Source organism: Ictalurus furcatus, chromosome 14, assembly GCF_023375685.1.
Source record: "Ictalurus furcatus strain D&B chromosome 14, Billie_1.0, whole genome shotgun sequence".
Classification (NCBI taxonomy): Eukaryota; Metazoa; Chordata; class Actinopteri; order Siluriformes; family Ictaluridae; genus Ictalurus; species Ictalurus furcatus.
Window position 1 is genome coordinate 20,500,396 of NC_071268.1, and position 15,384 is coordinate 20,515,779.

The following is a 15,384-nucleotide window of genomic DNA, read 5'->3' on the forward strand; positions in this document are numbered from 1 at the left end:
ATTTAAGATCGAGTCTTGCCAACGACCTTAAGCATTACAGAGGCTTGCGGGGGAGGTGTGTGTGTGTGTGTGTGTGTGTGTGGATGGGGTGAGTTGCAGTGGCGAGAGAACGCAAGTGAGCACAAAGCCAAAAGGGAATGAACAGTAATCAAGAACCTGCAAAGTTTTACTGCTTAGTGTCTTGATTTTAAATAATGCACTGGTATTTATTATAATACAGGCTGTCCCAAAAGTCTCCATACACAGGGGAAATTAACACTGGTCTTCAAAAAGTTTTCATACTTAGTTTACATTATATATATGGGTTTTTTTTCAGGTAGCCTTTAAGAACGCCTTTGACTACAGAAGAGCGTATTGAAATCATTCTCACGGCCGGATCAGGAAGCTGTCGCAAGATTGCGATGGACTTTAACAGGAAACATGGGAAACACATCACACACGACACTGCTGCCAAACTTATTAACAAATTCAAAAAGACTGGAAGTGTTGCGGACTGACCGAGAAGAAGCGGACGGCCACCAACCAATACATAGTCCTCTATGTTTGGAGACTTTTGGGACACCCTGTAGTGTGCTAAATAAACAAATCAATCAAACTTTTATTATACGTCTTATAGAATCTATCATTGAAATATTAATGCATACAGTATTTTATCACCGCAGGTACAATCCTGAGCTCAGGATTGTGACTGCAGAGTTTTGCATGTTCCTTTGCAGGTTTCCTTCAGGTTCTCTGGTTTCCTCTTATTTGCCACAAACATGTCAGGAAGTGGATTGTCTATAGATAAATTGCCCTTTGATGTGTATGTGTGTGTGGACGTGATGGACTGGTGTCTGTTCCGGGGTTTATTCCTGTGATAGGCTCCAGATCCGTCGCAACCTTGACCAGGATAAAGTGAAAGTGAATGTTTGAACTGATTAATTAGGCAAAGATTTTGTATACTTTAGTTCGAATTTGTTCTCTTACAGCAGTAGCACACACACTTATGGCCCGTGTTCATACTGTATTATGAGCTTTAAATATTTGAAAATGTAATACCTTTAAACAATATCTTACAAGCAAGACTGAGATGTTCTGAACATTGGCACATGTTCAGTATAACAGCACGTTGGCCAGTGTGCGAGTATTCCTTTTATCACAACAGTTTCATGAATAAAAAAATTGATATTGAGTAAGTGGCATTTCAGACACAATATGCCCAAATAATTGGTTTATTTTTGCCGTAGAAGCCACTCTGAAAGCCCGTCAGCAAGCTGGCTAGCTAGCTCCCAATGATTTGTACATTCCCGTTAAAGGTGCATCTGCTTAACTTGGCTTCCCTTCTTCCTTTTCATCTCCATCTGACAAGCATTTAGTATTTTAACTCAGCAGATATATTCAGGAAAAACGTATCGTTTGCCGTGTCCGCTGATGATGTCGATAACACTACTGTAGTAATAGTGTCAGTGGGACTGTCGCTAGAATGGGGATTTTACAGTGATACAAGTTTACTTTTCAACACTTTACTTAATTATAGTTAATGTGAGATATTTCAATTCGGTGCACAGTGAATTTCTGTTACTGGATTAGATTGGGGGGAGCACGTTTGCCTCACACCTCCAGGGTTGGGGGTTCGAATCCCACCTCCACCCTGTGTGTGGAGTTTGCTTGTTCTCTCTGTGCTTCGGGGGGAACCCTCTTCCTCTGGGTACTCCGGTTTCCTCCGCCAGTCCAAAGACCTGCGTTATAGGTTGATTGGCATTTCCAAATCATCTCGTGTGTGTGTGTGTGTGTGTGTGAGGGTGTTCCCCGCCTTGTGCCCTGAGTTCCCCTGGGATAGGTTCCAGGCTCCCCCACAACCCTATGTAGGATAATCGGTATAGAAAATGGATGGGAGGCTTAGATTGAATTTAGTGCTGGGTGCAAGCATTTATTGGTGCACTTAAAAAAAAAAAATCATAGTACATTTATTACATGATAGATAAAAGTGGTCAAGATGTCAGTTTAACTTTTTAGTAGTCTGCTGTTCAGTTTCACAAAACTTCATTTCCTAGAGCAGTCAAGTGACTTGTGCGTGCGTGTGTGCGTGTGTGTGTGTGTGTGTGTGTGTGTGTGTGTGTGTGTGTATGTGCACCCTTTGACAGACTTTTTGCTCTCAGTTTGGAGTCATTAGAGTGATAATGGCTTTATTATAGGAGACACCCCGTGAGCCCCACTAATGAGAGATTTTGGAGTGTGTGTGACTGAAGGAATTTTTCAAGACAGCGATTGTGGTCTCCCAGTATAGGAGCCTTTTGAGACCAATTAGAGTGGCAGGTACTGTAAAGAAGCTCACACCTGTCTTTGGCCTTATTATTCCAGCAGTGTGTACAGGGATAGGCTGATTAACCCAGCAGCGCAGGTTTGGGATAGGTTGACTTTAGCTAGAATAGCACTCTGAGCTACTGTATTAACTCACCATAACCCCATTATAAAGCCATCAGAGCCTGGTCAAATCCAAAGCCTCTACTCCAGCGCTTGGAAATATCTGTACAGGTGTATTGTATGTGTGTGTCGCTGAATAGCACTATGCTTATCTCACCTGGCTCTTCCTTCAAGGTCACACGACGTTAAATCCGCTTCTCCGCGCTGTGAGGCCCTTGCGTCACTCTCTTTCTCATAGGGTTACAATATTCTAAGGATTGGCTTTTATTGAGGCCAAAACCACGCAGTGAACACCGGAGCTGGCTCCTTTTCTCCGAGACCCCTTTTATTCTAGCAGGCCACTCTCATTACTGTGAGCAGAAATGAATAAGGTTAAATAGCTGCAATTTTTTTCCTCCTTCAAAGATCTTTGAGCACGGAAGAGCGTACGCCCAATAAACCCACACCCCTCTCATGTTTTATTCAAGCTCTTTTATATTAGAACATGGGGTGCTAGAGCTGCGTTAAAAAGAGCTCTAAGCCGATTTTCATGTTCAGAAAAGCCTTTTTAAATCTCATCCCCATGCACGAATTCTCCTCTTTTTACAACCACCTTTTAATGAATAGATGTCCAATAAGGGCTTTTATTGTCTTAGCATATGTTGCTTTTATTAGGTGAAAATAATTACGTTCTTCGGATCACCTCGGAAGTCCTTTCAGAAGATAAAAATGAGATAGTTTCACAGTGACTGCACAAGTCCTTCTTAGTTGGGTCGTTTTCCCCATGGGTGCTTCATGTCCTAGCACCCCCTTCTCTTTCACACACACACACACACACACATACATTAACCCCTCCCCATTGATTCTTCACACAATCATACCCCCACCTCCTCTATTTTCATCCCAACCTGAAGTGTGACAGGAGCCACTTGGCAACTGACGCGCACTTGATCTTATCACGCAGAAAGAGAGAGAGAGAGAGAGTGTGTGTGTGTGTGTGTGTGTGTGTGTGTATGGGGATGGGTCTTTTGACTGATAAATGATTGTCACTTGAACATTGTTTATTCCCACATCCACCATGGCGGTCAGGTTGTGTCCTTTTTCTATTCAAGCTGTACACTTTTTTGTCTCTTTGTTAATTTTAGGACAGAGTGCTGGCGTCAAGCAACACCGCTCTTCCCTTCCCATCCTCTTCTCCTTGAAACAAAACAATCGGAATTAACCTCTGCAGGCAGGGTTTCTCTAGATATGTTTAATTCTTATTTCTTTCCTTTCTCAGTACCCTACTTTGTGCGCTCTTTGTCCTGATTGTTGTGATGTGTTGGCCTCGCACTTTTGCGGTTGTATATAAACTAATATATACTGAGACACACTCACTGCCGCGGCCCCGGGTTCGATTCCTGGTCAAGGAACCGACCCCACACTCTGGAGGGCTGCACAAACGAATGCACTCTCGAGTGCCAGTCCCAAGCCCGGAAAATGGAGAGGGATGCGCCAAGGAGGGCATCCAGCATAAAACTTCTGCCAGAATCAAAAATATGCAGACTTATTATTATTATTATTATTATTATCATCCATCCATTTTCTGTACTGCTTATCCTACACATGATCGCAGGGAAGCCTGGAGCCTATCCCAGGGAAATCAGGGATCAAACACCTTGAACGGGGTGCCAACCCATTGCAGGGCGCAATTGTACACACACACCCCCCCAATCACACACTACAGAGAATTTAGAGATACCAATCAGCCTACCGTGCATGTCTTTGGACTGGGGAGGAAACCGGCGTACCCAGAGGAAAGCACAGGGAGAACATGCAAACTCCTCACACACAGGGTGGAGGCAGGAATCGAACCACCAACCCCAGAGGTGCGAGGCAAACGTGTTAAGCACTAAGCCACCGTACCCCCGTTATTTTATTATTATTATATATATTATTATTATTATCAGTGGTAGTAGTAGTAGTTTGTGTATTTGTTTTATCATCATTCTTCCCGAGCTTAGCTAGAGCTTTAGGCTGGTGGCTTCCTGTGCAGAGTGTTTTGTGCGGTCCACCTTTCGAACATGAACATTATTACTCAGTCTTGAGTAAGTGGGAATGGGCCATGTGCACACACTCCAGCATCAGTGGTATTAGACTCAGGGGAGAAGGAGAGCCTTTTCCTTTTCCATTACACACAGGCCTGTGCCATAATGAAGGCGATTTTAAATAGGATTTAATGCATGTTGTGGGGCAAGGTCCTGCTACCTTATGGCTCTGACTGAACAATACAAGAGTGTAATCATGAAGGTTCGTTTAGTGCTACTCTTTTGCACACATTGATCATCCCCTCTTCCGTTTGTCTGTTGCGTAGAGAGAAAAATGGACAGAGGTCAGAGCGGAAGCGCACACTTCCATTTCTCAGTTTACACAGCATCCATATGTGGCCTAAATCCTGCACTGGAGAGTACATTTTACTTTAAGCCATCTTCAAATGAAAAAACACTGGTCACCCAACCTTTCTTCTTCCTGTTAGTAACAGAAGTAGATACACTATATGGCCAAAAGTATGTGGACGCCTGACCATGACACCCATATGTGCTTGTTGGTCCTCCTTTGCCGTTATAATAACCTCCACTCTTCTGTGAAGGCTTTCCATTAGATTTTGCAGCATGGCTGTGGGGATTTGGAATGGGGATTCAGCCACGAGAACATTAGTGAGGAGTGAGGGGTGAGGAGGCCTGGGGTGCAGTCGGCATTTCTGTTCATCCCAAAGGTCTTCAGCGGGGTTGAGGTCAATACTCTTGAGTTCTTCGACACCATCCTTAGCAAACCATGTCTTTATGGAGCTCGCTTTGTGCACAGGGACATTGTCAAGCTGGAACAGGTTTGGGCCTCTTACTTCCTGTAAAGGGAAATCACAATGTTACAGCATACGAATACATTATAGACAATCATGTGCCTCAAACATTGTGGGATAAGTCTGGGGAAGGCTCACATATGGGGGGGAGGGTCATGATCAGGCAACCACATACTTTTGGCCGTATAGTTTGACTTGGATTGGAATGAAAGATGAGGAATTGTTCATGTGCCACTTTAATTCTCAGAAATTACTGGCTAGTGGTGTGCTTGGCAGTAGGACAGGTCTCCTGGTCAGATCTATCAGGGGATAGTTAGACCAGTAATGGCAGACTGAGCTGCGTATTTGCTTAATCACGATGAGTTTATTAATATAGTTGTGATCATCTCCTGTGAAGAGCAACTGCTTTAGTCTTAGTCATTCTAACTCACAGCCCCTAAAAAGGACCAGTTCTTGTCTATTTAGTGGTCTGAGCTGTGTGTGTGTGTGTGTGAATAAATCCTTTCACTGATGGTTGATTAGGCAGAGAGAAAAAGTGACAGGGGTGTTTACCCTTTACCCAGAATCCTCCTCACAGCTGACTGGAGCACGCTCAGATGCGCTGTCAGTTCACTGAGAGCAGCCACATTGACTGCAAAGGTAAACAATAAAGCGAAAGGAGGAACTGTGTAAATGCTCTACAGTTCTGGCTCCTTTGTGCTGTATGGTAATGGAGTTAGGACTAAGTGAAAGTTTTTTTTGTTTTTGTAAATCATTCAATGTGCTGTTGAACTCTTTTATGCCTCCAGGAGTCAACAGCCTGCATCACATTCCACTGTACACTAGACTATACCACCGACGGTTGCTACTTAGATGTTAGCAGAAGGCTGGAAATCTGTAATGTTGTTAGAGGTGTCTCAGCGATTAAACCCCCCCCCTCCACCCCCCCCCCACACACACACAGCCAGCTGTGATTTTTCTCTTGAATAAGTCACACGAAGTCTATGACTACAGTAGGTGTAATGCATGTTCGGGAAAGTTACTCAAAAGGTTATTGTTGTTGAGCCCTATTTGAAGGCCCCTGAGATTGACTCTGGTGATGTCAGGAAGCTTACCGGGTGCCGGAGGTCTATTGTGTCAGGTTTACACAGCGCTTTGGATCCGGGGGGAAGTGATGACACAGCAGATAAAGGAGGTGACTCTAGGGGGAGGTATGGCTGGCCGGAGGTGATGCACTGCCAAGCAGTTGGCACTATTGTGGGCATCATTTACTCAGCTTAGTACCGCTGTTAAAAATGCATCAGTGCTGTGCGAAGAGAGAACCTTAGAAGTGTGTGAAATGGCACGGTGACCACAGAACGTGTGTGTCAGGATCTTTCTGGATTACAGTGTACTGTTCTAAAATGGGTTAAATACATACCGTCACAGGAAAAAAAAAAACAAGCAGCCAGAGAAGATCTTGTTACAATGATTATTTATTAAATTTAAAATATCTTTAGCACAGATTAAAAATCAGACACCTCCAACTATCATGATCATCATGAATGAAAAATAAACATTCCTAAAAAACCGTCTCCGTCCATAGGATACATCTTCCCCTTCATAGAATATTTCATTTGAATAAGAATGTACATTTCAACACACAGGGCTGAGGCAAATCATAACACTTTTGGGTTTGTATGAAGCCGACCGTCATGTGACCGCGTGGTGCAGTGTGTTGCAAGTAAACTTTAAAAGTTTACTATAAATATGTTTCAGTAACCTTATTGAAAATATTAAGTGCTCCTTATAAAATAAAGGAAACAGAATTATAGCTCACTGGTCATTATTTTGGCTCTGGCACTTGGGCAATAAAGGAACATATCTGCATCTGGTGTTATTAATGCACATTGCAGATGTTTTTCATAAACTTATGAAACACAACAAATATTGCCATATTAATAAGAATTCGCTTATTTTAAGCCTCTTTTTCTACCTACAATTGTCTTGTTGTTGCTTGGCACCGAGTTCAAAAAGTTCAGATGTGGTCCTTCACTGCTTCTCCGTTTTTGTCCTGACTATTTGCCTCAACCCTAACCTTTACAAATGTAAAGACAAGTTTTACAAGAAACAAAAACACAATGGGGATGACAGGCAAAGGAAACAACCACTTACAGTACTTAAAAATGTCACAATTTTTCACATTTTTTTTTTTTTTATGAGCTAATAATTGTTTCTATTTTTTTTTTATTCTTTCTTTGTTTTTGTTTTTTTTAGCACATGCCACATGAGACTTTGATTATAAAAGTACCTGAAATAATTGCTAGAATATCAGCATGCATAGCTGTTTGGTATCTACACTTATTTACAGAGATGGCGGACATCTTTACATTTTTTGGAAGATGACTGGGGGGGTCTATGTCACGTGAGAAAACAACAGTTGACCCGTTACGGTCATTAACAGATAAGAGTTCATTAGCAGCGCTGCTACATACCGTAGATACTCATTCTACACTGGTTACGAAATGTTGGAGTATAAATATAGGAAAAATGCTGTAAAGGGTCTGTGGCACATAGCACTAGAGGCCTATCGGGAGGACACGGGTTTACAAAAGGGATCTACGTGTGTCTCAACTACAAACCGTCACCCAGCACAAGACTCCCAGCATATCATGGAGACGATTATTAAACTTACATTATAGTACAGTACATACAGCCTGATAGTTCAGTATGTGCATTCAGTGACTTGGAGGTGACGTGCCAGATCAATCTTAAGTACTTAAAGCATTTACAACGAAACAAAAACATTAACAATGCCAAAGTACTTAGAACTAATTCTAAACATAAAAAACCCCAGAAATACACACTTAATGTTTATTGCGAAATTAAAGCTGCTCGTTTGGATAGTTTGCATGAGATTTTGATTGAATCCCAAAGGAAAAAAAAAATCAATAAAAAAAACAGTACTGGAAGACTTGAATGGATTCCTCAGGAAAGTCCGCAGACAGCTTTATTGCAAGAGCTTAAAGCTTAAATGTGAATTTCAAACCGAGGTCTGTCTTGTTAAATGTATATGTTTCTGTCTTAGATTTGAGCTTGTTTATAACTGATCTTAGTTTCATTTGCTTTGGTTTGCTATCAGTATTGCTGCAAAATGTGTGCTACCCTAATAAAACCAAATAAAATAAACACTATTCATGATTTTAAATGCCCGTCATGGGCATACACAGATAAACAAGAAAATGTACACTTTTACACAAATATACACCAAGCTCTTTACTCCTCTCTCTCCCCTTCTCTGTGTCTTTCCCTTCTCTCTCTCCTGCTCTTTGCTAAACAGGGCAGCGTGTGATAAATGGCAGCGGTGGGTGGTTTTGCATGTTAATGCGATATCTCATAAAGCTTATCGCCCCAAACGGGTCACCAAGGTCAAGTGGTGAGGGGTTGAGCATAACAGCAGTAAGATTGCATCCCTCTTGTTCTGCCTGACAGTGTCATTTCACCTTCTCGCTCACACACAGAGTTTCTCACAGACCTTTCGCGCCTCCGAATGCTAAAACTGAGAGCGTTCGGATGCTGGCTCTTTGCGGATCAATGGTAGAATTCATTTAGTAGAGAGACTTCTGAGAGGAATACAGTACAGTGCAAATGTAAACAAGGTACAGCGCTCCATAAAAGCACTGTAGTCGCCTGTAGACATGTGCACGGAGCTGTAATTCAGCCAGAGATCGCCGCAATAAAGTCACGTAAGCTGTTCTGTAGCGCTGCACCAGAGCCGCAGTGTGACTCTACATTTGTTGGGACTTAACCGTCCAGCTTTTCAATTTTTCTTCGTTAAGTTCAGCTTTGAGGAAGGGTTAAAGCACTTTAGCACAACTTCCTCTTCATTCCAATGCCTTTGTCTGGCAGCACAGAACTGGATGTAGCACCGAAACCCCATTAGCAGTGAATAATCTCAGTCATGCTAGTCTTTACCTCGCTTCAATGCAGAACACATTACACACTACTGTAATGGCGTACTGTATGTGCACTAGTTGCAATCAAGCAGAGGTGAAAACAAGGGCACACGAAGAGCTCAGTCAGGTCCAGAGACTGTTCTGTATACTTTAAACCGTTCCATCTTTATATATAATAAGCCTCCAAGTGTTCGAGGGATTGTGTTGTTTCTGTATCGTTTTACTCATCGGCATGAGTTTTAGTTAGGAGTTTAGGAGTTACACTCTTAAAAATAAAGCTTTCAATTAGAACCAAAGGGGTTCTTCGGGTTGATGCTATAGGAGAACCCGTTTCCATAAAGAACCTTTTACTTTTAAGTTCTTTAGAGAACCATCTATTTACTGGTGCTTTAAAGAAGCGAGAAATGGTTCTTCACAGCAGTGCCACAAGGAACCATGTTATCATAAGTTCTCAGAAAGACTAAGGGTTTTTAGCTGTAGTTAGTGGTATGGTTAGTGCTTAAAGGAACCAAAGTGTGAACCTTTTCCAGTCCCACAAAGAACCTTTTAGGGTTCACTTTAACCTGTGAAGGGATGATAGCTTGAAGAACCAATACACTGCTCTGAAGAACCAATAATGAAACATAAAGAACTTCTCCAAAGAACCATATAGCTCAACTCAAGAATCCTATACAATGAAAAAAGGCTCATGATGAGAAGAAGGTTCTTTGCAGAACCTATGGTGCTGTAAAGAACCATTGAAGAACCTTTATTTTTGAGAGTTAGTAGTGAAGATTTTTTCGTTTGTTGCAGAAATGTAGAGCCACTAACTCAGGCTTGGATACAGGAAGTCACTGCCAGTCCCCTTACCACAGAGGAGATAGGTGGGGTAAGGAGGAGAGGGTGAGGGTGAGAAAGGTAATTTATTAACTTCCTCTAACCTCTCTGTGCCTGCGCACTACAGGCTGACAAATGGCCTTGTGGAACAGGATGATGGACTCTTATTACCTGCACCCTCTTTGCTTAATCCAAAAACAAGATTTCCAGGGTGGTTGCACATGCAGTAAAGAGATTGATGAAGTGGCCTTGTCTACATGATGTGTAAATATTTGGCCGTATGGAGTATGAAGCTGGAGTTGGCTACACGTACAGGTGTAATAAAGACAGCTAGGCAAGATGACAAGGGTGTCAGATGTTTCACCCCCCCCCCCAACCTAGTTTAGTTGTTTTTAACTGCATTTTGTGTGCTCTGTCTTTTCGTCTCCTTTTTTTTTCGTTTCAGTTTAAATGAATTGCTCCAAAATGATGCCAAGTTTACTAACTTTCAACTCTACAGCGCTTTCTTCCTTTCCTTTTTTTTTGTCTACGTTTAAAAACTTAAGTTGAAAGAGTTTTAGAGCTTTCGGCATATCACCCTAGAAATGTAATTACCCGATGAGTAAATACCGTCTGGTCCGAGTCTGCATATTGAACAGCGTGGCTGCATGGACTGGAAAGATTGAGTGACATTTTATATCCTTTTATATTTCCGCCTTCAAATGTGTATTAACTTATCATTCCAAAAGCAGGTAAGACTCAGAAAGATGCATCCTTTTGATGTCATGTTTATTGACTCGCTAACCAAAGGAATGTGCGACATCTGCGTACTTCAAAAGGCATTCAGGTACACACACACACACACACACACACACACACACAGACACACACACACACACACACATACACACACAGGCATTTAGCTCAAGAGGAGGGAAATAAAATTCCTCTCAGAATTTCTGGCTACAGCCTTGGCTTTCTTCCCATAATGTGTGTGTGTGTGTGTGTGTGTGTGTGTGTGTGTGTGTGTGCGTGCGCGCGCCTAACCAGCATGCTGTTACAGACTTCACCAGCTTGGGCTACAGCTGTGGATTCGTCTGCTTAAACAAGGCTGAGTCTTTGTGCTGTGTGACTGTGTGAGTATGTGTGTGTGTGTGTGTGTGTGTGTGTGCCGGGAGCCAGGAGTACAAGTTTCTCTCAATGCCTGCCAGCCGATTGCTCCTAAACATTGGTCTTGGCTTTTGAGAGGCGCACAACACCGGTGCTATTGGAAGATAAAGAACAGGCCCATTTCAAGTCTCCTGCAGAGTTTCATGTGAAGCACCAGCGGCAGCTTTCTACCACGAGGAGGGGCATGAAACACGACTGTGCTCTAATTCTATCTGACATGTTTTTCTTCTCCTCCTCCATCTTTCCGTCACCTCCAAAAAAAAAAAAAAAAAAAAAGGCCAAACCTATGGTACTAAGTCATGTGGAAGAAAAGCTGTGCCTCTGTCGGAGACGGACTACCGGACAAGCTGGTTGTTTTTTTTGGTATAAATGTTACAATGGAGCAATCCTAACACATCATGCTAATCGAAATGACTGACTGAAAGCAAGCAGCGGTAATAAGAAAGGCAACACACACACACACACAGATATTATTTGACCTTAGTAACATGGCCATGAAACTACTCCTAGCAAAAGGACTTCACTCTGTTCCTCTAGCTGTAGTTGAGTCTGTGTGTGTGTGTGTGTGTGTGTGTGTGTGTGTGTGTGTGTGTTTACAGCAGTGAGAAGCAGTTTTCATTTGAATGTGGTGAAATTCTTTTGACATCAGATGAACGGACAGTTTTTGTAGCCTGCATGTGTTCTTTGTTCAAGGCGATAACCAAAGAGCGAAGCCTCCTATGTATAGTACATACACATATACCGAGTTTCATGTTTCTTCTGCAAAGAGATTATAAAGCCAGCCAAATTTCCCTTAATTCCAGCATTTCCTCCCTGAAATACGGTACATAAGAAAAGACGCAGCGTGCAGTGTTTTGTCAGTACATGACAATCGCATTCCATCATCATTTATATCCACTCTGTCTTTAAAAAAAAACTTGCATTGGCTCAGTTTCAGGACTATGAATGTGTCAGTCATTTTTACATGACAGCATGCAGTGTCTTTACGCCATTGATCCTGTGTACAGTGGAGTTAGAAAGTCTGTATGTACACACTCACAGCCTCTTTATCCTTCCGTTGTCAGTCTGGTTACTGAGGCTGTGGCTTGCCGCCTGTCTAAACGAACTTCCCTCAGGATCTTTTTGACAGGCCTCGAATCTTCGTCTTTGCCGTTAATCACTCTAGAAGCTTCTGTAGGAATTGTACATGATCAAACCAATGTCTCTTTTATATCACCCTTTGAAAATGTCCTTGCTCATGCTCTGTTTATGTTTTGACATCATGATTTCTGTTTTTTCGTTTTTTTGTGTGTGTGTGTTGGGTTTTTTTTGCAGCAACAGGGTGCAGCCACTACGGTGTACTGTGCAGTGGCTCCTGAGCTGGAAGGCCTGGGTGGGATGTACTTCAACAACTGTTTCCGCTGTGTGCCGTCAGCGCAGGCCCAGGACCATTCCAGTGCCCTCAGCCTGTGGGAGCTCAGTGAGAGACTGGTGCAGGAGCGATCCGGCGGCCCCCAGGCACTGTGACCGCACGACCTCCACCACGCTATAATCCCTCAGCCCAGCATGGCTTACCTGCTCAACCATCACTGCAACTGATTGCTTCATCACCATGCATGAGGAGGGCTGAGATAATAAAGAGCAAAAAAAGAGGAAAGGGAATTTCATAGTAGGCAGGCAGTTATCAGAGAGCAAGAATTCAGTCTGCTAGACCGACAGATGGAAGCAGAGAGAGAGAGAGAGTGAGTGATTTGTACTGTTTCTCTTTTGTAAGTCCCAGGCCACATGGGTTTCTCATCTTTCTTCTGTAAGGTGATTAGAGCTACCGCTAGAACACTGTACACTGTTCTGTAATCCACAACGAACACCAAGTTTCCTAGCTATGGGTGGTGGAAAATAAAATGTATTAAAGTGGATTCTCATAGCGCACTCAACACAAAAAAAATTCATCTAAAATATCAGGATTTCAAAATTGTCATTATTGCCCATCCATCTGTACAAATCAACGTGAACGAGTAAATGTTGTACTAAAGGTGCAGAGACGATGTAGAGGAAGCATTATGTATGCTGTCTATTTACATACGCAACCACTGAAAAGAACTGGTCTGTATAGATATGCTGTACATAATATACATCGAGTGCTGTTCTAATTAGCATATGTTTCTGGATATTATTCTAATTTCTGACCCCCATCTGCCCGAAGACTCCAGATCCAGTCTACAGTGAACGTTTACAAAATTCTATGTTAATGCTAATTACAATGAAGCAGCATCTTTGAGGACAACAGGAGCGCCAGTGCTGGCTGAAGGGAAGAGTCTTGCAGTCTTAAGAAATTTCAGGTGGAACGTTCCTCTCGAACTCCTTTTTTTCTTGTCCTTTTAGTTTTGTGAATGTTTTCGAAAGCATTTTTCCCTGTAAAAGCTGGTCTTCATTTGCTGACAACCAACTCAAGAAGAAAGAAAATTCAGCAGAAGAAGAGAAGGTGGCAAAGACTGAAGAATGGCACCAGATCTCTTTTTTTTCCTCTCCACTTTCCTCCTTTTCTCCCTGTTCTTTGCCTTTCTTTGCAGGTTGACTGTTGTGCTTTGGGGCAGTCTTGGTGCCATGGGTCAGTCTGAGCTAGAAGCATTCCAGTGTTGTGGGACCTGGATGGGGAGAAACAAATAAAGATTAATTACACTTTGATTCAGACACATTTTTGTTGTTGACAATTTATTTGATCAACCCACACTCTCAAAGACTTTGTAGGAAATGTCTGAGTGGTAGCAATTTATTTGAATTTCATACATATGATATTTTAGAGCCGAGAGTCAGCTTACACAAATCTTACAAAACTGCGATCATTAGTACAGGACCGCTCACAGTACACTAACCCAATACGTTTAAGTTGTACAGTATCAACGGTTCCATCTGTATTCATATTGCAATGTGGTCATCTACATATAACGAGTTTGCCAATCAACCAAACCACTACAAAGTGTATTTATTAGTTGTGCCTTGGCCTGTATCTGAGATCTAGCACTTGTACCAGGTGTCTATATTACCATACGTAATCACTGATTATATTAGGGGTCACTTCCTAATAACTCTGATAATTGTTAGTGCAGTTAATTACACTTAGCCCAGATCATCAAACATTTTGCGTGAAATGTGCAGAGAAGCCTTGATTAGAACTAGGGATGCAAGCAAATATGAATACTCTAAACAAATTGAGCAGATAATGTGTTTTAAATGGATACGAATGCAGATAAGTCTAGGAAGTGTAATAGATATGCCCTAGCGCAGTGGTCACCAACCCTGTTACTGGAGATCTACCTTCCTGAAGATCAACTAAAACAGGTGTGTTAGAGTTTAGTTGGAGATGAAACCTGCAGGAAGGTAGAGCTGAAGGAAGAGGGTTGGTGACCAGTGATCTAGAAAGATTGTTATTTAGTAGGTTTTTATGTCGCAGGACAAAGACCATTTTCATCAACATGAACGTGCAGCAGTCCTTCGTAACTGTCTAGTCAAGGTTGGGTACTTGGTTAGGGTACTAGGTGTGTTTATATATTGGGAAATAGAACTAAATTCTTTAGAAAATATCTGAAGCAGGTACAAACAACAAATAAACGTGAGTTGGATTAAAAACAGTCACGCACACTTCTCAGTTATAAATTCGAGTGTATTCGAGTATGAGCAACTGCCAGAGCCAGAATTCATAGACAGTGCTGGCATTTCTAACTTCTTTTTCATTTTTGTTAAATAAACGACAAACAAATGTTCTTGTTTAGGCCATGCCCATTTCAGGTTTAAATCCAAATGCAGTTAGAGATCATGGCACTCTGTTAGATATCTTCACTTCAGAGGAGATAGAAAGCCAGGCATTGTGATGTAGTGTCCATCAACACTGTGTGTGCACTGTGTGGATTGGTCAGTTGTAGCTCAATGAGCTGTGCTGTGTGTGACTGTGAGTGCCTGTGTGTTTAGCAGCGCTTTGACCATGACCCGGAACAACTCCATAAACAAACCACCTGTCACACACATTATTCGCTCCAGCAGAGTAATCGACACATGAAGAAACCAATCATACAGCAGAGCTGACGTGGGTTTTTGTGCTTGGGCAGCCAGTGGAATCAACAGTGCATACAGACAGGTCCAGACTCAGACCCTGAGAGGACAAGACATGCGCTAGAGACCCTGGAAAAACCCTTCAAAGCAGCAAATATATCCTGTGTATCATCCGGTTAGATAGAGCACCTTTCTCTCACACACTTACTCACCCACACATTCTTTCACACACTGTCTTGGTGGTGTTCTTAGGTGCAA

General features: G+C 42.3%; 2 protein-coding genes across 3 annotated transcripts in view; one reads left to right on the forward strand and one right to left on the reverse strand.

Moving 5' to 3' along the window:
* The window catches only part of wwox (WW domain containing oxidoreductase), a 177,384-nt gene extending 163,347 nt beyond the window's left edge, over nucleotides 1–14,037 (forward strand). The window contains exon 9 of one of the 2 annotated variants that reach the window (XM_053641052.1): nucleotides 12,415–14,037. In XM_053641052.1, the coding sequence (XP_053497027.1) occupies nucleotides 12,415–12,606 (192 nt within the window). In that variant the 3' untranslated portion in view covers nucleotides 12,607–14,037. Of the gene's footprint in view, nucleotides 1–9,927; nucleotides 10,316–12,414 lie in introns of those variants that run through there. The other variant, XM_053641053.1, reaches the window with a different exon arrangement.
* mafb (v-maf avian musculoaponeurotic fibrosarcoma oncogene homolog b (paralog b)) overlaps nucleotides 6,658–15,384 on the reverse strand; it is a 78,362-nt gene continuing 69,635 nt past the window's right edge. The window contains exon 3 of the mRNA XM_053641055.1: nucleotides 6,658–13,724. The gene's annotated coding sequence lies outside the window, so the exon portion shown is untranslated. The remainder of the gene's footprint in view (nucleotides 13,725–15,384) is intronic.